Genomic DNA, 22,236 nt, shown 5'->3' on the forward strand with positions numbered 1-22,236 from the left:
TGTGTTTGCAGTTAGCCATCAACCTTATATATACATATGTATTAATATGTACATAAGTATGGTAGTATGGGATATTAAATATCTAAGTATTTATATGCACATGATATAATAGTATATTATACAAAATTTGGCTGTAACTTAAATCATTATAATCATTAATATAAAATAAATCTTGAAGTTTAGAACTGCAAAGAACTTGTGTTATAATTCCAAAGCATAGACAAGTCAAAGATAACCATTTTCTTCATTCTAGATGGTGAATAATCTGTGAAGTTGTTAAAAGTTAGAACAGTGGATAAGACAGTAAAACTATTAGAAGTTGTTGAAGCAGGACCTCAAGAAGTAGTGATACATAAGAAGAAATGTTGGTATTGTTATGTGGACTTGTTAAGGAAATAAATCAAAGTGGTCTTTAGAGACTATTTGAACTTTCCAGGCTTCTGAGAGGACTGTTTGTCTTGCCCTTCCTGACTAGACAGAGCAGACTGGTTTCACTGGTAGGCAAACCCTACAAGAACATTGGCAATGATGGTGAGCTCATGTTAGTTACATGGCGTTAGTGGTGGTGATGAGGTCATGTTAGAACACATTGATGGTGGTGGTGAGGTCATGTTAGAACACATTGATGGTGGTGATGAGGTCATGTTAGAACACATTGATGGTGGTGATGAGGTCATGTTAGAACACATTGATGGTGGTGGTGAGGTCATGTTACAGAACATTGATGGTGGTGGTAATGTCATGTTAGTTACATCATATGGGCAAATGGTGGTGAGTTCATATTAGACCAGAAGTTGTGCATGGTACACACATTGCATGACAAATTCATTTGCTCCTTCCCCAAAATTTTCACTTTACATTTAGTTTGGGAGATTTAATAAATATTACTTCCCTTGGAACTATATGTAAACCTACAGTTCTCAGTTTAGGGGTCACATTTGACATATTCATCAATTCATTTAGTCCATTCATCCATAAAAACAAAATACAATCTCAAATGTTGCAGATCTCTTTTCTTTGAAATAATATAACAGAGTCATCATACTGTATCATAGACTTGAACAGAACTGACTTTTTCAGAAGCAGATACTCATCCATGAAGTTATTAAGGACTGACATCCTCTAACTATTTTCAGAAAGGGAAGTCAGCAAATGGAGTACTTGGTGATGACTTCATGGAACTATGACATCTAAGCAACTGAGTCATTAATTAGAAAGATACTTGCAGCCTTTTGGCCTGCCATACCTTGGTTACTACATAGTTTCTCCTTTTAAGGTTGCTGTTTCAGGAAAGTAGGAGCTTCCTGAAAGTGAGTGCATACTTCCAGGTGGAGGTAGAACTGTTGGGAATTCTTGAAACTGTCTTAACAATGTGAATTCCCCATGGGCTATTATGCATTTAAGTTAGGAAAAATGCTTTTTTTTAAAAATAATATACAAAATAGCTAAAGAATGGCAAATAATAATTGTTAAAACCCCAAAGTTGACATTTAATAAAAGTGGGGTTTTAAAAGTGTCTCCTAGTCATAGTGCATATGTATGAAGAGAGGAACCCAGGTTGCAGTGGGAGATCCCTGTTTGATTATGATGGGCTTCTAAAGAGGAGCTGGGTGGAACTGTATGTGACCGACTCAGAGTGAGCATCCTGAGAGGCCTGCTTCCCATTTGTATTTCACTGTGCTTCCACATCCTGGGCCTTTGCATGTCAAATCATGTTCCTAAACTTATCTTTTCTCAGCACCCTCTGCACACTTCTCAAGCAGATCTCAGCTGTGCTGCCTCCGTTCTAGTCTCCTGGGAGGGAAGCTGCAGCAGATGGGGTTAGGGCAGAGGGCTGACGCATCTGACAGCAAACGGCTAGGCTGCTGAGTAGAAGCTGTGAGCATCAGGAAGCGCCTTCTCCCAGGAGACCCAACTAACCACTGAAGAAAGTTGAAAATGAGCCCTTTGAGGAATGCTATTAAAAGTAGTAAAAAATTGCAATTGTGCAGATGACGTGCTGCTGTGTGCTTATTCGGATGCTAATGAGTTTGACATTAGGGAACTCAGAGGCTTTACAGCTACTCCCTTATGTGATTCAGTTCTTTATTGGCAATCTTTGAGAAAATAAATGGAAAATGTATTGCTAATAAATACATAACACGATAGGGCATTAGACAGAAAGCCATTACTTTCAGGATTTAGAAAGAGCTTTGTTCACCAGTGTGACTGCTTCCAGGATCTTTTGTTTTAGGTTGGTGTGTGGCAAACAAAGGGAAGTAGGCAGGTGGAAAGCTCCAGAACTCTTTCTGAACAAGAGTGCAGCAGAAGGAGCCAAAAACATTTCTTATTTTTAAGTTGCACTCAAATGCAAAGTAAGAATTCCCAAGCTGTGGTACTCCTTTTCCATTCTTCTAACCACAATTGCTGACTTGAGTTGAAAAAAACATTTGTGTCTGGTCAAAGCCTGCAGGGAACAGGCATCTGTGACTCAGAGGCCACTGCTTCAGTACACTGCACAAGGTAAAAGGCAGCAGCAGAAGTCTCTTGCAAGGAAGGTTGATAGCTTGTCTCTTAAAACATCAAACTGCCAGCTGTGAACATGTAACCACGGGCATGAGCACATGGTGTTAGTACAGCAGGGCCCGCTCTGATGCTAAGTGCATTACACTGGTGTTGGGTGTTCCCCCGCCCCCCCCCCCCCACTCTGGAACCAAATAGAGGGGATACAGCCTTGTGCATGGTGACTTGACAGCAAAAAAAAAGTAAACCAAAAGCAAGTTGTTTCCTTGAAAAGCCAGTTCCCACACTGGCCATGGGCCTGTTTACTTGACAGGATGAATTTCAAGATTTTCCACTAAATGAGTAAAAATACTGGTATACAGGTTATCTGAAGAAAGAGTGGTGTGGTCTCATTTTTATTATTAAAAAATGGATATATTGGAAGGAAAAAATTCAATCAAAGAAATTTTGTTTTTGGTTTTTGTTTTTTGAGACAGGGTTTCTCTGTGTAGTTTTGGTTCCTGTCCTGGATCTCACTCTGTAGACTAGACTGGACTCGAACTCACAGATATTCGCCTGGCTCTGCCTCCCGAGTGCTGGGATTAAAGGCATGCGCCACCACTACCACCTGGCTCAGTCAAAGAATTTTTATAAAGGCTCTCCTGTCACCAGTGGTAACCTATATGGATTTGTCTTAAAATTCATTGTTGCCTCTGAATTTAGAATTGTGACTGTTTTCATTATAACAGTCAACTCACTATTTTAAACTACTAAGCAACTGACATCCTTTGGGGCTACAAACCTTTGCGTATCTAGTTATTTGTGTCTGCCCTCACAGAAAAGATTCATAGCTAAAAAAATTCAAGAATCTAATGTGAGTTCATTTGTATTAAAAATTAGTTAGCTTAAAGATACTTTAAAAACACATTCTTAAAAGTATTCCAGATGACTTCCAGGGCTAGTTCCTACAAACACTGAAAAGTGAAAATTTGATTGTTCTTGGGAAAAGTCTATTTGAAATAACGTATGTCCTCCAAAGGAACTATTTTTTAAAATTTGCATATTTTGTAGCCAATGAATCTCAAAATATGAGCAAGGAAAAATGTGAAAAACCTTTTATGTGTTGCTTGCCTTAAGTTATGTTTAAATGGTGCATATTTTTAAAATACACAAAGCACCAAAAACAAAACTAGTGACGCCCTGACCCCTCCTCCCCATGTCACAAAGCTGTGACTCTGAGGCCATGGTGCAGCAACTAATAGAAATCTTTGGCATACATCTGTTACCTATGGGAATAATAGAACTATTTGCTGCAGACATTTGGCAAAAGGATGCAAGCATATGGCTTTGGTTTACATTCAGCATTGCCAGTTGTATAAAGTTTCTGGATCGACTCTACAACAGTGGCCACAACTCAAAACAAGAAAGACAATGTAAATTAAGTCTCCACTGTAACATTTTCCAAGCTTGTTTCAAGTCTAAGTTAGTTCCTCTTGCTGCTGCATTTCTCAGGGACCCTGGAAAATTCCCTTTGGAAATTATTTCACCTGTGAGTAACACGCACAAGTATGATCCTTGGATAGAGCTGTGGTCCAGAGAACTATACTTAATCTGGTAACAGGCTGAAGCTGCTTCCTCCTTCAGGTTTTCTGTTTGTAGGGGCATTAAAAGTGGCTAAGGGAGACAAGGGGAGTCATAAATCTGAACTAGACATGTCATTTAATCCCTCAGTCTTTTATACAGAATCAAAGACCACACAGAAATAGGCATGTACATATGGAGAACTAGAATTGAAAATAGGCTGCCTTAAATAAATGAGAATTAGAAAAACACTTGTAAGTATGTCACCATAGGAGGCTATAAGAAAATATTGTTTACATTTTTAAAAAGGTTGACATGGAACATGCTTCTGTTCTTCCTTAATAATCAATAAATGTATAAAAAGTTAGACAAATAGGAAAGTAAGAATGGAGGAAACAGACAAATATTCTAGCCCAGCATTTCTCACCACAAGTCAATATTCTCCTGTACTCAGTATCACAGCTCTTTTTTTCATAACTTTCCTTATATAAAGTAGATATCTAGGCTGCCACTTTGGACTGACCCACAGCTATGTTTAGAACAGGCCATCATCATTAAAGGAAAGGACACTTAATATTGGGCTCTTTGTCCTCAAGCTAGACAAATTTCATTCTGATAGACTGGCATCATCCAGTCATTTTATTTTTCTTGACTTTCAGGTCTGTTCCAGTTTCTTAGATTTCTCTTCATTATTTTCCTAAATTTCACTTCTGATAAGGAACTATCCTTTAGGGATTCACGGGATCTCAAGGTGAGGAAGGCGGGACTTTTCTGCACAGCTACTGAATAGCATCTCCATTTCTTCTTGGATTTCTCAGATTTGAAAGAATATCTCATGGGCTAGGGATATAGGTCACAAGAAAGGCACTTGCCTAGCAAATTCAAGGCCCTGAGTTCAATCCCTACTATCACTATAAATAAATAAATCAGAGAGGACATCTCATAAGAATAATGCAATATGTTACATAATGTAATATAATAAAATATTGCCATTTCAAACATGCCAGGGAAGAAGCACAGTCAGCCCTGGTTAAAAAGCTAAAAGAAATTAAAACACAGCTTGATTGCTACTTTTTTTTGCACAAGTATGAGGGCCTGAGTTCAATTCCCAATATCTATATAAAAAGCCAAGCATAGTGGTGTGCACTCTTAAATCCAGTACTGGACAGATGAAAGTCTCTGGAACTCATTAGTCTGCCAGTCTGCCTGAATCTAGGAGCCCCAGATCACTATCCCAAAAAATAAGATGGATAGCTACTGAGAAATGATACCCAAGTACAGGCCTTCACATGGACTTATGTGCATGCATACTCACACACCCAGGTACACTCATCCATATGCAATAACTTCTCCCCCCACAAACAAAGCACAGAAATAAAAACAAAAACTCTAGAAGAAGGGAAATAATTGAACATTGGATATATTAGAAGAATTTCTCAAATTGAAAGTCCCTATTTGAGGTAGTTATCAATACAATGTTAACCGTGTATAAGTTTTCAAAAATTACCTCAAAACTGAGTTATTACCATGACTTTCCCATGTGTTGCAAACCTGCCCTTCCCCTAAGAACTAGACTCTATGAATCTGTCCTACTGTTACTGTATAGGTCTTTGTTGAAGAAAAAAACAAAATGTAAGTGAGACTGAGTTTGTAGGTTTTATATGGTGTTCCTTAAACCCTGCCTTCTCAGAAGACTCTCTGGGACTTCCTTTCAAGCCCCAAGTAGGTTTCAGATCCCTTCACTGGAGTGTTAAGGTAGCAATCTGTTTTTTTTTTTTTTTTTTTGCCCTGGATATAATAAACTCCAATCATAAAAGATGATCAAGTACAATAGCTAGAAAATCATTCCTACATCTCTGTATAGGTCTGTAAATAAGTAAAGTTGCTAAATCACATCTTTCAACAGTCAACTAAGTAGATTTCTTTCTGTGGTTGCTTTTCTTCTACATTGTGTATCAGTTATTTCTACTCCTGATTCTTACATATCCTTTATGAAATGTTTATTGACTTTCTTCATTTTATAAATGTTTTTTCCACTTGCAGTTTGTTTTTACATCTGCTTGACTGCCCAGAATAATTTGCCAGGAAGCCTTTTGCAAAAAGTTTCCCATGTTGCTTTATTGTAAGCTAGATTCTGAACAAGAACTATCTTTTTCTTTCTGCTGTAATATTGTACATGGTTCATGTAAACTACACATTACATTGAACTCTTCCCAGTTTGTTGAAACAGGGTCTCACTGTGTATCCATGCTGACCTGGAACTTGCTATGTAAACCAGGCTAGCTGGCCTCAAACTCACAAGATCCACCTGACTTTGCCTACCATGTGCTGGGATTAAAGGTGTGTGCCACCATGTCTACCAAATTCATCTTAATACAGTTTCAAATCAAGAAAAATAGCAATGGTACATTAGAATTCCTTGTAAGTATCTCAGAAATATCTTCTATTTTTTTCTGTGTAAACAATGAAGTGGACTATACAAAGCTATATAAAACCCACAGGACATGTTTTTACATTAAATTTCTGTTTTGAAAAAAATCATAACTTTTACAATGTTAACTAAAATCATTTCAATAACATTGTGATGCCTAAACACAAAGATAACCAAACATTACTTTCCAGCAAGGGGAAAAACAGTTTCTAAGAACTATAATTTTCAAGATTGCATTACATATTACTTAGGTCATTTTTCCTGACTCATGTAACAATTGGGTGCCTCCTTTATAATTCAGGAGGAATTTGACAGGATGGTAACCTCTCCTACCCCAAGTTTTCAGACATACACAGTACAGTGGCCTCTGTACCTTGAACGGTGTGACTGGAGCAAGGCACCCACTTTAGTACGAGGTTTGACTCTAGAAAAACTCCCCATGTTCCTTTGCAGTTTATTAAGGCCCCTTGGAGTTATCCAAATGAAGAGCATTTAGAAGGTCCTGATCTCAGGTATAAAGTTCTAGAGAGCAAAGACCTACTATGTGGTGTGTGTGTGTGTGTGTGTGTGTGTGTGTGTGTGTGTGTGTGTGTGTATGTTCATACTGCTTTCTGCTACTGAGTTGTGCCATGGTCTAATACGATCTGGTTTTGAATTAGAATGGAAGAAGAAAGAAAGTCATCTCACAAATGTTGAGACTCCCCACAAAAAGAAATGCTTATATATTTTAAGTTTCTGATATTATTACTCCCCACACAGCAGACACTGAACTTATCACTGCTCTTAAGGGTGAAGGAGAGAAATACAATGAGACAAACAGCCTATAAATTATAGCCTTGTTCCATTGCATGCCTATGATAGGCCCACAAGTTCAACTCCAAAGCTTGCTAACACTTAGATAGGAGGTATATGTTACACCAAAAGAAGAAGAGGAGGAGGAGGAGGGGGGAGGAGGAGGAGGAAGAAAGAAAGAAAGAAAGAAAGAAAGAAAGAAAGAAAGAAAGAAAGAAAGAAAGAAAGAAAGCTCAATAAAATACAGTTATGAGATAAGATTTTAAGACTGGTAAAGGAGTGTTTATGTATTCTCCCCAGTCGCAGTGGTAAAGAGGTGGGTATGTAAAGTAACTAAAAGACCCAGACTTATGGCTGGTTCCTCAAAGCTCCTATAAAGAAGACTGAATTTTAGTTTGTTTCTACAACTTTTGTGTATGCCTTCTGGAACCCTTGGCAGTCCGTGTTCCAGTTTTGGTAAAGGAATTCATGGAGTTCAACCATCCCTTGTGTTGGGGGCATTTTTTAGAGTGGTCAGGGAAGGTTAATAGCACCTGTGTTGCCAAATAATAGACTTGCATTATGTGAATGCTTACCCATGGGAATAGCGTCCTCAGGAATATGTGATGTGTTTCATCATTTTAACCCTCACATGCTACTGATCTCTCTTAATCTAGTTATTTGTGTAGCACACAGAGCTACGTTTGCATGAGCTGAGCCACTTTATATGCAGCAGAGATCCTCCAGGGAGGAGGCAGATTTCACAATGCAGTACGTGCCGTCCTGAGTAAACCAAGCCCTTTTAATCCTAGGCATCTGTCATAAACTCATATGATTTCAAAAGAAAGAAAATCAACAGGAAAAAAATCACCTCTGTTTTATTGTTGTTTTCTCTTATTGTGTACTTTTAAAATATTTATAACAATGAACCATTTTATTTAGACTAAAGCGGCTGCTGTTCAGCCAAAGCCGTGAACACTTTTTGTTTGCTAATTTAAAAAGCAGTTCAATGATTGGTTTATTATTATGAAGCAATGACAAAAGAGTTCTGGTGGGTTTAATAGTTTTAGCTTACGAGAGCTGTTGTTAATTTCATCTGTAGCATTGCAGGTGAAAAAATGCACAATGGATAAATAGTCTATATTGGTTTAACTGAACATAATATATAGTGTGTTCTGGAGTTGTTTGTCTCAATAGACTATAGTAATCAAAAGTAATGAACCTATTATGTGCAGGACCTTGGAGAGCGTCGAATGGCAGTAAAAGTGTGGCACATAAAAGGTTTATTAAAGGAAATTAAAGTCCATCATTGCCACACCTGCTCCCCTATTATAAGTCCATGGCAGGTCAGTGCCTTCAATCACAACCTAGCCTCTGAGAGTGGAGCCTAGCTCCCATTACCATGGCAGTCACATTGCCGCTGCTCACGTCAGGAATTAAGGATGGGAGCCACAGAGCATTCATGCTGCCTGTCTCTTCTTTTCCACAAGCAAAATACCTTATTTACATTTAAGAATTCTAAAAAATTCACAGAAGTGAATTAAACTAAGAGGTTATTAGTGAACTCTAGCTAAATGAATAGATGTCATGGGGTCAGAGTATATCAAAACAGAAGGCTTTGAAAGCCTTTGTGTCCCTTTGATCATTTATTTGATTACATTTGAAGTATTCAGTAATGATGGGAATTTGATACTTCCATGCACCTCACTTGGATTTTACATTTCTTCTACATTTGAGTGATCTCATGGCTGTAGTTTTTCCAGAATTTGGAGAGTAAATGTAATTCACTGTTGATAGTTATAATTCCCAATGGTATTTTGGAAGGGCACTACAAGAATTTGCCTTGGGTTACATTTTTACATAGGCAATTGTTTTTCCTAACTTAGAAAAGCTATAATCAGAAAGACTGAAAATATTTGAAATCAAAAACTTTTGCCTTTATGTTTGGAGTTCTCACTTCACAAACATGGCTCATGAGACAACCCCTTTTCAGTCTTTGGAATTCTATAAGCATGCAAATCATTAGCAAACACTTGTGGCCAAGGCCATCTGCCCTCTCCTGTTATTATCTCTGGTTTCCAACATCTGTAGATGTGTCTCTAAAATCAGTGGTACTTGAGAAAAGTCAGCCAGATCCCATAGAACCAGAAGGAAACCCAGGAACATGGAAGTCTATCCTCTGCTCTTCATAATGACCTTCAGAATTTCTAATTATGTGTTTTCACAGTCTTTGTCAATATCAAAGTAATGATCTCAGTATTATGTGTTCATATTACAGATGGATGCAGAGATCGAAGATAAAACATTGCATATTCTCTCAAAAGGAACTGAAGGTGAGTTAGTGAGCAGACTCCCTGACACTGTGCCTACAACACCATGAAAAATGGTAGTGCCTATGCATGTACCTTGTGTGTAGTAAGTGTAAGTGAGGAATGCTTCACAGAAACCTTTGGGTAGCAAGAATGATGATCTCTAGTGACTGGAACAAAAACTGGATAATTAATTGCCAAAATGATTTTCATTTTTATGCTGTCTGGCTTAGTAGTCTCAATCTCTACTTAGTTCAAGTGAAATGATAACATTTGTTTTTTGACTGTTCCTGCTGGGAGTTCCAGGCAGCTCCAGAAAGTAATGTTTGGAAGATTCAACTTGTTGGCTACCCCTCTTTTTTGTAACCAACAGATGGTAATGTAATATTGAAATATAAACAGGCCCTTGATGATCTAAACAGCTGGAAAACAGGATTGACTGGCAATTACACCCCTCAAGGAAAATAACTTTTATTATAATTAGCTATATTTTTGTGACCCTGAATTCTAAGTGGAAAAATAGTTTCACCATCATCTGAAAACCTTCTGGTGAGCTGTCCTTCAACTCCCTTTTAGTGTTCATGCTGTTGAGGGAGAGCTGAGCCACTGCAACCCTACCTTCCTGGGAAGGTTTGGGACTTACACTTGAAAGGGACTAATCAAATGCAATGTATCTGTTAGCTATGTGTTTACATATGTAGTCAACATAGTTAAATTCCTATTTAACTGAAATCCAGAGTATCAACATTTTTCATTCAGTCAAGGATAAAATTTTTAGTTAAAATGTGTGCAGTTGTTGTCATTGACCAGTGCATCTCAAATGCCAAGTAATTCTGTGTGTAGTATGGACTTTTATCACTGAAACAGAACTTTTACCCTGTATTATTATTTAGCTTTAGTTTAAATGACTTTTGAAGTAATCCTATCCTGTATCTTTAAATTTAACATAATAAGTTTCTAGGGCTTTCAGTTTTTGTGCAGCAAACTTCTCAATGGGATATATGCTTAAGAAAAATGGTCTATTTCATTAATTAGAATGAAGCTTGTTCATTTCAATTAATTAAAATCAAGCTTGTTCTAAATAGTACGATTCTGGAGATTAAACTTTGTATCTCTTATTTTCATGTTTCAAGGCATACCACTAAACCACACTTTCAAGATGTGGATCTTTCAATTGCAATTATTTTTGGTCTTTATTTTTATTTTACTTCATTTTATTTTTTGGCAAGTGCCACATAGCCTTAAATAGGGCCAACGTGTTCTTTTAGAAGTGAACTACTGTTTCTTGTGAAGCATGACTAATTTTGAAAACCACCTGTTGTCTCCCTCCATATGCTGCTTATCCTCATGTAGGCAGGTATTTACCAACATGAATTCCTTTATTTCCCTGCATTTCAGGCAGAAAGTCAAAGCTCTTTGAATAAGTCCCTTATTTTGAAAGGCTGTTGATACTAACAATGCTAAAGCTTGTTCCTGTCTCCTGTATGTAGGAACTGTTTGGGATCAACTTAAGGTACTGACTAGTGAAGCTTGTAGTTCTCTCTGAAAACATGCTTACTGTCATTAAATGTGAATACACAGGACTGTGTAGCACATAGGTAGATGCTTGCATAGAATCCACAACCCACTGTATCTATTCCCAGAACCACAAAAATAAATAAATAAAAGCAGTAATATTGGAATTCCTTTGAATAGTTTCTCATTAAAAATAAAGTCAAGTTTTTCTTGTTTTTGATTGTTTTCAAAATACTTCTAACTTCAGGTCATTAAAAAGTCTAATCAACAAGAAGCCAAGGCCACCCAGTGTACCAAACCTAGATTGAGTTTGTTTGGGGCTGTGTTGTCTGCCCTCTTATTTCCAAAACGTCCAGAGTGAAAGAAAACTCATTCCATTCAGTGAGACACCAGGTGCTGTCTGTCCTAGTTAATCACTAGTGTTATCTCCAGGTAGGGGAAAGTTTCACTCATACAGTGTTAAAAATAAACTCAATTGAGACTCTTTCTTTTCTTTTCCTATCTTCCTCCCTCCCTTTCCTCCTTCCCTCCCTCCTTCCCTCCCTCCCTCCCTCCTTCCCTCCCTCCCTCCTTCCTACTTTCCTTTCTTTCTTTCCTTCCTTCTTTCTTTCTTTCACTTTTTTTCATGAACAGTACCAATGGATTCTCTGATCCAAGAGCTCAGGTAAGATATCACCTTCATGACTCTTTCAAATACTGATTGGTTTAGAATGAATTGCCTTTCTCCAGCTTCCTTGATTTAAAATGAGGACTAAGCCAAAGAGTAACTTCACTTTGGCTCCTTTTAACCCTCAGGGAAGCAAAGAAGGGCAGCGGCTATGCTGATAATGGGGCTGAAAATATTTGATCTAATATTCTAATTTTAAAAAACCTTTTTGTATAATGTCAGTAATTATCTGCTTTTCTTCACTGGCCACCTCTTTTCCATATGCCTGTATACCATGTAGGGCTAGATTTTGCACTGATGGTCTATGAGCATGATGAATGAATTGCCTAGATTCTAAGTTACCAAGTTTTTGTTTTAAATAATTATATAGTTCCATCACCTAGCTACTTCCAAGTTTTAACCTACACAGTAGAAAATAATGTGACAATTTTAAAGCAGATCCTTCTATTTCTGTTTTAGGTATTGTACCTTGGACAGTGTTTTGGAAATGCTACCTTACTGGGTGATGCAGAAATTCATTGGGGTTTCAGTCACAGAATTATTGTCAAAGTATAAACTTTAAAAGTAAAGTACAAAGAGAAAAGAAAGGACTTTCAGTGGGGGAAAAACATAGGCTGAAGATACTTGCTTTGAGGAACACAATTGCTCTCGCAGACCCAGTAAGCCCCCACTCCAATTGACTTGACTTTCTGAACTCAGAAAACTGTTTGTATTCTCGGGGCAAGGCTTGACAAAGAAGGAGTGTTGCAGTGTCTGACTTACTTGCACTGCAGAGGGACATACTAACAGGTTACATAGCTTATTCCAGGCACTGTGCTTGGTGATATCATAAAACATGGGCTCTGAGTTACTTCCTCTTTTACGTGATTGAATTTGTCCCAGCATCAATTCATTTGCTTATTTAGATTTCTGGTGTACTTCTTTATGAAAAATTGCTAGCAGGATATCTATAGGTTTGCCTGGGTTAATGATGTCATCATTAAAAATTTAAAATTTTAAACTAGAGCAATAAAAGCAGGATATATGCATATACACTTGGGCTGGATTACAGTATGGAACTGATCACATGTAAAGCATGAAATTGCTTGGCTCATTTAAAATTTTGCCTTTTAAACTTCTCTCGTTTAAAATTCCTGTGTTGGGAAGCTGCCATTTAAATGATCAAGGGGAGAGAAAGCCTGCAATGTTTGTGGTACCATCTTCTGTGACCACATGGATGCCTTACCTATGGCAGTAACCACAATATTTTTAGGAAATCATGCCAGTCACAGAAAAGAAAGGGAGATTTTAAGCAATAGATCTTAAAAGGACTTTAAAATGAGAGAAATTTGAAGCAATAATATGCATGCAATGATCTAGATGCAGTGTCTGCCTCAGATGAAGATGCAGGTGGAATTAAAGAAAGAAGCAAAACGTGGGAAATATGTTATGTTACTTTGTGGAAAATTACTTTTTAAGTATGCTATTAACATTCATGACTAGAGTAAAAATAGTATTTGTTGAGGTCTTATATACCAAATTCTGCTAATTTTATCATTCAAATACTTCATTTAATCTTCACAGTAGCCTTATAAGGTAGAAAACATTATGGCTGCAGTTTTCAGAAAAATAATGAAAACCAAAGCTTCTGGAAATATCCTATGGGTGCACAGCTAGTAAATCATCCAAATTCCTGGCTCATGGGTATGTTTCTCTTCTGGGCTGTACTTTCTCTCACCCACTACCAATGCAGTGTTGGGTGGAAATCACAGAGGTACTGGCCCATGGCCTGGAACCTCAAGAGGCTTGATCTCAGAGTGCCACAAGCTTGGACAAAGTCTAATTCTGGACAAAGAATTCCTTGTCTTCTAATTCTGTAAAAATTACTCATATCAAATATTCCATTTTACCTAATCTGTTAACAGAGTAATTCAGAAAGAGAATAACTGTGGCTAGGGAAATTCACACATTTTCAAGCCTTTTTAATGAGACCAGTTGTACAAAGTATTTTCTTAAATTTTGTAGTAGTTTGTGCTCAGCAGGATGACCATGCTTAAGCTTTCTTGATCATAAACTGTTTCTTACAGTTTAACTTGACCCAGACATAGACCCTATCTGCTAGTCTACATATATCTGATGGAGGAAGGTAAAGTGATGTTTATATGAAAATGTATTGCTGGTGCCCTTTTAGTTTTTTGTGTCTAGTTCACCACACTCACTTCTAACTGAATCCACAGGTCTTTTGCAATTGAGCATCACAGCCATGTGACTGAATTGAAGTGTCACTGAGAAATGTGGAATGCCTTCTCTAGCTTAGAAGTTATGATGGTAGAGAATGCTGGTAACTGTGTATAGTTCTCTTTAAAATGAACTGGCATGTTACTGCTTTCAGAGTGACTACTTACAAAAAATACTAATACAAATGAAGCTAATTTCAATATAGTATATATTGTTCATGGCACTAATAAAATTGATACTGACATTCTCATCTTCTTTTTATTCTGTATGTCAGCTACTATCATCACCATTAAAAAAGCAATTTATAAACACAGGCCTACCTTTAATCATCACCCTTATTAGCATTTCCAGTTTTCCTCCAACACATTCATGGTACAGATGGTATAGAGAAAGTTGTGCTGTCTTCCTCAGTCACAACCATTGCATTATCTCTGCTCTCTTCTTACTACTATTTCCCTTAACCTAGACCTCACTAATATCTCTAGAGACCAGGACTGTTGCAGAATTCCACTACCACAGGCTGTATTCAGTTGGACCTCGAGGATTCATTTGCAGTTTACTAGGATATTTTTTCAGAGCATGGTTAAATTTCCTGCTCCTAACCAAAGGAAGAATGTGTTTCGATATTTATCCTCTTAGACCTTCTTCTGCATCCATGCAATGTTGGTACAGTGGAGTCATAACGGACAGCATGGTAAACCTGTGGGGTCAGGTCACAGCATCTCCAAAAGGAATGTGAGCAGATGTGAGCACATCTTCAAGCCATTTCACAGCAGACATAAAATGTAAACTTTCAGATTTTTATTTTAAGGATTCCCCCAATTTTTTATTTCGATCATACTCCCACGCTTCCTTCTAAGAAGTCTATCCCCCAAGTTGTTTCCTCTTTTACTATTATAAACACTCTTTGCAGGGAAATGGGTGAAAATGGAGGTAAAGATATTTGTACTTTTTGTTTATTTTTGAGATTGTAATTTTAATGGTGAGCAGTGCTGCAATAAACACTGATTGCAAGTATGTCTGTGAAATAAAAACAGAACATCTCACTTCTGTTACAGGTTATGGCTAACAGAATTCTCCCCTTTGTCTTCTACTGCATGGGACTTGTGCTTATTCTTACAGCCTAGGACTCACAGAATCTCATCTTTGTAGTGTCCCATGATGTCCTAGACAGACTAATATTTTCTTCCTCTATTCTAAAGCTTTTCTACTTCTCTCTTTTAAAGCACCACTTACTTTGACTCGTAGCCCTTTTGTTATGAATTTTTCCATTTGTCTACTCACTCAAAAGGAAGCAGGTTCTAGGCCTTCAAATGTGCAGGTGGATTGGAAAGACAAAAGACAGGGAACAAGCTGAATGAAAGTCTTATCAACCTTGTATAATTCTTTCATATAACAACTACTTCTTTAAGTACTGGGAATTTCTTCATTCTTCGTTTCCTCATGTTATTTTACAAGTAAAATACTCTTACATCATTAACCTCTATTTGTCTTTAAAATAAATCATGTTAGAGGTTTATTGAAAAAAATTCTATTTAGTCTTTTATTTTTTACAACTGTCTTCAAAATGTCAACATGAATGGGAGAAATCACACAAGACCCAGCTCATAGATGAAGAGCTACATTCAGTTAATAATAGTTGCTGAGAGGGAGAATCATTCTTCTCTGAGGATAAACTCCCTAATAGGCTATCAAGTTCCAAGTGGTCATCTCTCTCTCTCTCTCTCTCTCTCTCTCTCTCTCTCTCTCTCTCTCTCTCTCTCTCTCTCTCTCTCTGTGTGTGTGTGTGTGTGTGTGTGAGAGAGAAACAATAAATGAACTCCACTTGCTACACCTTTCTCGCTTTCTCACACAAACATACACATATATGTATAAAATGATTTAAAAAGAGGTTATGAATTTGAGAGGTTGTGGAGGTCTGGAAGGATTTGGAGAGGGGAAAAGGAGGTAGAATTGATATAACTATAGAATTCATGTATGAGATTCTCAAAAAAAAATAAATTAAAAAAAGTATCTGCCACATTTCTTCCAAATTCTTAGAGTCTTTCCACTGTCTTGTACTTTCACTTATTTTTAAAGAAAAATGTATTAAATTGTGATAAGGTCAGTTACCATCTTAACCTAGCCATGCCATGCCTCCTTTAAATTCATGACTGCTTAGACAGCAAGGTTTCACCAGCCTTTCAATTACAAGCCAGGAAGTGTATATCTGTCTCTAATTTATTTTTATACTATCAATAACAAATTCCATCTATGTAGTGATGTATTGAAGTATCATATATAAAAGCGAGGTGCTTTTGTTTTTGTCAATACCTACTGTTGTCTGATTTGGTCATTTCCAGTCAAGAAGAGAAGACAAAATGGACAGAAATAAGAACCACCAGTTCTGAGCAAAGGGGTCTGAGGACAGGTGGCTCATGCACAAGCCAATATTCTGCCCAAACCTGTGAGCACGTGGAAGTCAAAGGCTCAGGCAAGCAGATGCTGTGGAGCATAGGGACAGAGCCCCACTTAAGCATTAGCTTCTTTTACTGTGCTCACAGTGAATCTGAAGAGCAAACAAACTCTTACCTGCTGAAGACTCACGGAGGGATGCTTCTTCAAGGTGGGGTTCAAAAGGTACCTCCAGCACTCATGCATAGTCCAGTGCAGCCTGAGCCTGTGAACCTTCCTGATGTGGGGACCACAGAGCCAACTGTTCATCCAACTGTTCTTCCAGGATGGTCTGTAAAAACAACTAACTGAACCTTGAAGATTCCTCCTAGTGTCTATGATAATAGCTACAGAGCTCCCCCCACCCTCACCAAAGACCCTGAGCCCTTTTTGCATGAGGATGCCACAACATAGCCAGGGGTCCTTATGCAGGTGGGTCACTGAGCTTAAAGTAAGAGCTAGAAGGCCACTTTTATATGGCCCCTCTTAAAAACACATGTGCTCCCATCATGGCAGGTACCTTGATTTTCTTCTACCACTTATGGCTAGCTTTTCTTTGATTTTTTAATCTCATGACACTGGGCTCCTCAAGGTATATCTTTGTTTATCTATAACTGTGATTCTCTGATGATCTTATTTGGGCTTTAAGTCTATTAGCATGAAAATAAATCTACATTTTCAGCTCTCCCTGCTTCCTTGAACTTCAGATGCAGAGTCGCTTCTGGGTAGATGAGTAGACCAAGGATGCAAACTTTGTAATCTCATGATCACTATTTTACCATTCAAGAATCCTTATAAACAGTGATTTACAGACTAGCTTTCAGAAGTCTACCCAGTGAGTGTGTAAGTCAGAGGATAAAATGAGACTCATGATTCCCCCCAGCCCCCAGGCTTATAGTGCTACCTGTATTTCAGGAACTGTAAACATGCCTCTGTACAACCTGCTCACTGGATTCTGAGCACCATGAAGTGGGTGCTGCTACCCACACTAGACAAATAAGCATCAGTGCAGGACTTTGTGGGGCACTAGCTGCAGTATTCTTTGGGGTCTCTTAGTCCCATGCTTTGTTTCTCTAACAGAATACTGCAAACTTGAGCAAATTATAAATGCATTTATTTGGTGCATAAGGAAAATCAAAATCTAGGGGTTGCAAAGGTACTGTAAGAGAACTGTACTCCATCATCCTTGGGCAGATGGTATCACATGCCAAGAAGGATGAAAGGAGCACAAAATTACCTTTATAACTCTCCTATTCCTGAGATATTGTCCTTACTATACCTGTGGTGACAGAGTCCCTAGGTCCCAATTGCCCCTTAAAGGCTACAGTTTTCCATACTTTGCAAGGATAGTTCACTTTTTATATGAATCTTGGAGTAGAATTAAAACCATAGCAGGGAAGAATGGTTGTATAATGATCTGAATAAGAATAAACTGGAAAAAAGTCATATTGTGGAATATTAAGCAAGAATAGTTAGTGGCAAAATGGTTCCTACTACTGCCACTGAGGAATAGAAATAGCAAGGTACACCCTGAGAATTAAGGGCAAGAAAGCAGATGAGGAATCAACATAACCTGTATTGGGTCCCCAGAAAAGGAAGGAGGTAGCAAAGGAGGGATCGTTCAATAGCTCATGTGTGGGGGTGTGAAGGCAAATCTAGACACCCAAAGGTGCTACACTAGCAGCAAACAATATGCACACACACCATGTGCTGACGTGATTTTTGTTGGAGTCCTTCTAAATCATAGACAGTATTATTGTTTTAGCTCATTTGTTACTTACTTACTTATTTTGGTTTTCCTAGATAGTCTGACTCTGTGGCCTGGAATTCCCTGTATAGTCCAGACTACTAGTCTCAAACTTGAGGCAATTCCCCTGCCAAGCCTCAAAAGTGCAACAACTATAGAAACAATTTATAAAGCTGGGTTTAGAGACAACCTCTAGAAGTAAGTTGTTTCTAGTTCAGTAGGATACCGTATTTCACAGCTTGGTGTGTATGCATATGTGTTCACAGACTCACAATTCTATCTGCATAGTTATAACAGGGTATCAGAGGATGTGACCTCTACTGACAGAGCACTCACCTGTTCAACACACATTCCTCCTGTGAAATTCAACTCAGGTGTGATGGAGAATTCTGCCAAATGACTTAAGATGTGTATCGGTGAAGATGAACATAAATGGGAACATTACAATTGAGAAACTTCCCTTTAAAAAGACCTTGTGCATGTCTCTAGGTTCCAAGGTTTGCTTTTTTTTTTTTTTAATACAGGAATAATGACAGAAACAAAAGACAAACTTGTGGACCAAATCTTTACATTCAGATAAATGTCAACAAATAAATTGGTATTTTTGTTGCAGGTGTGAAGTAGCCACATGGTCTTGAAAAAGTACTTTGTCTAAGTTTCTAAATTTCATTAGTGGAAGAAGTTCTGCCTTTAGGGATGCAATTTTTCTGGTTTATTTTCTCTCCCTGGGTTGCTGTGATATTGTTTCTGTGAACCTTTGACTTACTGTGTCACATTCATGTGTGTGCTCACTGGCTAACTCGTCCCTTCTTTTCCTTCCACCTCACATTTATATCCTTGCTCCTTTGCATTCTCATTCCTTCTCCACATTTCTGGTCTTAGTGTCCACTCTAGAGAGCAGAAGGAAATCTGACTTTACTCTGACCACTGCTGATTATAATGGTTCTTTCTATAGTAACTCCATTGGGCTTGAGTGCTTCTGGAGGTACCTTTTCTTCAGAAAGTGAAGTCAACAACTGGTAAGCCGCTTAGAAGATGTTGACTTTTTCTTTGTGAAGTGGGATTATCTTAATAGTAAGGGAGTACTTGCCTCCCAGACACACAGGAATCTGTAACACGATTTTTAATGATGTAAATGTTTAAAAATATTTTATTAATTCTTTCAGAATTTCGTACAATGTAGTTTGATCTCATTCACCCCCAACTCCTACTGATCTGTTCAACTTTGTGTTCTGTTCTATTTCATTTTGGTTTGTTTTACCCCATCAGATTCCATTGGTGCTTCCCAAATACTCTTGAATATAGAGCCTGCCATGGTCAGTCTACCCAGTGAGGTTACACCCTTAGAGAAAACTGATTCTCCTTATCCTAGCAGCTATCAAATGCCAATATTGCTACAATTAAGAGTGAAATGTATCTATTTACCTCTGCACCTTCATGCTGGGATTTTTGTCTGGCTTGGGTTTGCACAAGATTTATGTCTTCTGGTCATAATCGTTGTGAGCTCATATGTGTGTCTGCCTTGTTGTATCTGTAAAACATGATTTCTTTGTTGTAATCCATCATCTCTGGCTCTTAGATTCTTTCTACCCTGTCTTCCAATAATCCCTGAGCTTTGAAATAAAGGATTTGCTATAGAGTTCCTATTTAGGGCTGAGCACTCAGTAGTCTCTTATTCTCTGTAGATTCAATAGTTGTATTTATGTTATATACTGTCTACTGTGGGAAGAAGTTTCTCTGATGAGGGTTGAAAGATGCATTAATCTATGAGTCATCAGGAGTTGTTTTAATACTGTATCTATTTAGCAAAATAATAGTAGTAAGTTCTTCCCTAGAGTCTATAACCTATCTAGTCACAGGCTCTTGACCCTTTCATGGTATGAGATGTGGAGCAGGACTTAAACCCAATCAGAATATAGTTAGTTACTCCCATAACATTTGTGCCACTGTTGCACCAGTGGGCACATCTTACAGGACAATTGTTATTGTAGTTCACAGGGTTCCCAGCTGTGTAAGATTTGTGATTACTTTTCTCCTCTTGTAGGGTGCAGAGCACCTTTCAGCACCATGAAAGCTAATAGTTATATGTGAAACTTCCAGGTCAATACCAACTCATTTTTTCTGTTTTATGGACTTAAGTATATGGTGTCTTCAGCAACAAGATCTTACTGTGAAGTTCTGGAGGGTAAGCAAACTAAAGCAATGGTTTGGGGGGCCTATGACTTGGGTGTTTTATGAAAAATCTCTATTGTGATTGTTACACAAATAATTCAATGTTTCTAAAACACACAGAGGCTTATATTAATTATATTCTGCATGGCCTATGGCTCAGGCTTCTTGCTAGCTAGCTCTTTCATCTTAAATTAACCCATTTCTATTAATTTACATGTTGCCACGTGGCTGTGGCATTACCGATCTGCTGGCATCTTGTTGCTTGCTCCTTGGGTGGTGGGCTGGTGTCTCTCCTCACTTCACCCTTCTTCGCCTCCATCTTCAGTTTGAATGTACTGCCTAACCTTATTTTGCCTCACTGTTGGCCAAACAGCTTTATTTATCAACCAATGAGAGAAACACATATTCACAGCATACAGAAAGACATCCCACAGCAGAAAATTATCTATTATCTCTGGCCCTATGGAAAGAAAAAATTTGATACCATCAAATGACCTTGCCAATAGTCTCAGTGTTCCCTGATAGCAAACTAGCCATTGATAAATAGCTACAAGTTATTACATGCTGAATTTATGGCATAGGTAATGGGAAGAGCTGGAATTACAGGTTTATTGCTGAATACATTCTAGCCTCACAGCATCTGCAAACTTGGGCATGCTCACAAACTTTCTAAGAGAAATTCCAGAAAATCAGCTCAGGAATTCTAGGGATTGTCCTGGCACAATGAACCACAGCTCAATATCCATCAAGGCAGAAGAGTGAATTTGTCATTCTGAGTGACTCATCGATTCTTTTAGGAATTATTAGGGCAATTTCAAATGCATTTAGAGAACTTTAGCTTTCACTAGGGTCCTGTTTCCTGATATCCTGAACATGTATGACAAATAGACATGGTTTGATATCATATAGCACTGCACGCACAAGGAGGGCACCAGGAAATGACTAACTCTTCAAGTTAAAAAATCAGCACAGAGAGGAACATATGACTTTATGTTTGGATAGAAAGTAGATCTGTGATAATCTAATAAATTTTTAGCAGAAATTAGGGTAACCTGCTCATCATACAAAATGTACAATATTAAAACTGTACCTTGTTTAACAGTTTTGCAAGTAGTTCTTTAGATCACTATAAATAAGCATGTATATTAGTAGCATATTCTGTTAGGACAGGAAGAAATGTGCCCATCCTGTGTGCCTCCTTACCACTTCCTCTACAACTCATTGCCTGCTTCATTTGCTTCAAGTTTATCTGTGTATTCCCTCGTCATGTTTATACATTATATCTTCTTAGACTAGGAGTTATTTTTTTTAACTTTTATTTCCATCATTTTTATGTAGCACAAATTCTAATAGGTCTTAATAATAATAACATGGAGTCAGATATCAGGGTGAAAGGTGAAAGAGCGGAGAAGCAAAGGAGCCAGACATTAGAGAGACTGCTTACCTCTAGGAATCCTCAGATTGAAAAAGAGCTTAGCTTCTGTCTCCTCCTACCTTATATTCCTCTCTCTGCTCAGTCATATCACTTCCTGTCTCCACCTCCTGTGCTGAGATTAAAGGCATGAGATTCCCCAAATGCTGGGAATTAAACTTGTGAGCCTCCACTGCCTGGCTATGTTTCTCTTTTAGACTGGATCAATCTAGTGTAGCCCAGGGTAACTTTGAACTCCTAATCTTCTTCCTCCTAAGTGCTGGGATTAGAGAGATGTGCTACCACTGCCTGGCCTCTATGGTTAACACTCTGATCTCCAGGTAAGCTTTATTTGTTAGAACACAAACAAAATATCACCACATGTTTAGTTTATATGTAGTGATGTTTGAATGCACATATGTCTGTATACCATGTGTGCCTGGTGCCCACAGAGGCCAAAAGAAGGCACTGAATCCTCTGGGACAAGAGTTTATAGATCAT

General features: G+C 38.0%; 1 protein-coding gene across 8 annotated transcripts in view; it reads left to right on the plus strand.

The window, feature by feature from the left end:
• Positions 1-22,236, plus strand: part of St18 (ST18 C2H2C-type zinc finger transcription factor) — a 312,791-nt gene that overhangs the window by 210,635 nt on the left and 79,920 nt on the right. For 7 of the 8 annotated variants that reach the window (XM_037202458.1, XM_028862338.2, XM_037202461.1 and 4 more), the window contains 2 exons: positions 9,543-9,597; positions 11,722-11,752. In XM_037202458.1, the coding sequence (XP_037058353.1) occupies positions 9,543-9,597; positions 11,722-11,752 (86 nt within the window). Of the gene's footprint in view, positions 1-9,542; positions 9,598-11,721; positions 11,753-18,224; positions 20,338-22,236 lie in introns of those variants that run through there. The other variant, XM_028862348.2, reaches the window with a different exon arrangement.

Source organism: Peromyscus leucopus, chromosome 2 (genome assembly GCF_004664715.2).
Source record: "Peromyscus leucopus breed LL Stock chromosome 2, UCI_PerLeu_2.1, whole genome shotgun sequence".
Classification (NCBI taxonomy): domain Eukaryota; kingdom Metazoa; phylum Chordata; class Mammalia; order Rodentia; family Cricetidae; genus Peromyscus; species Peromyscus leucopus.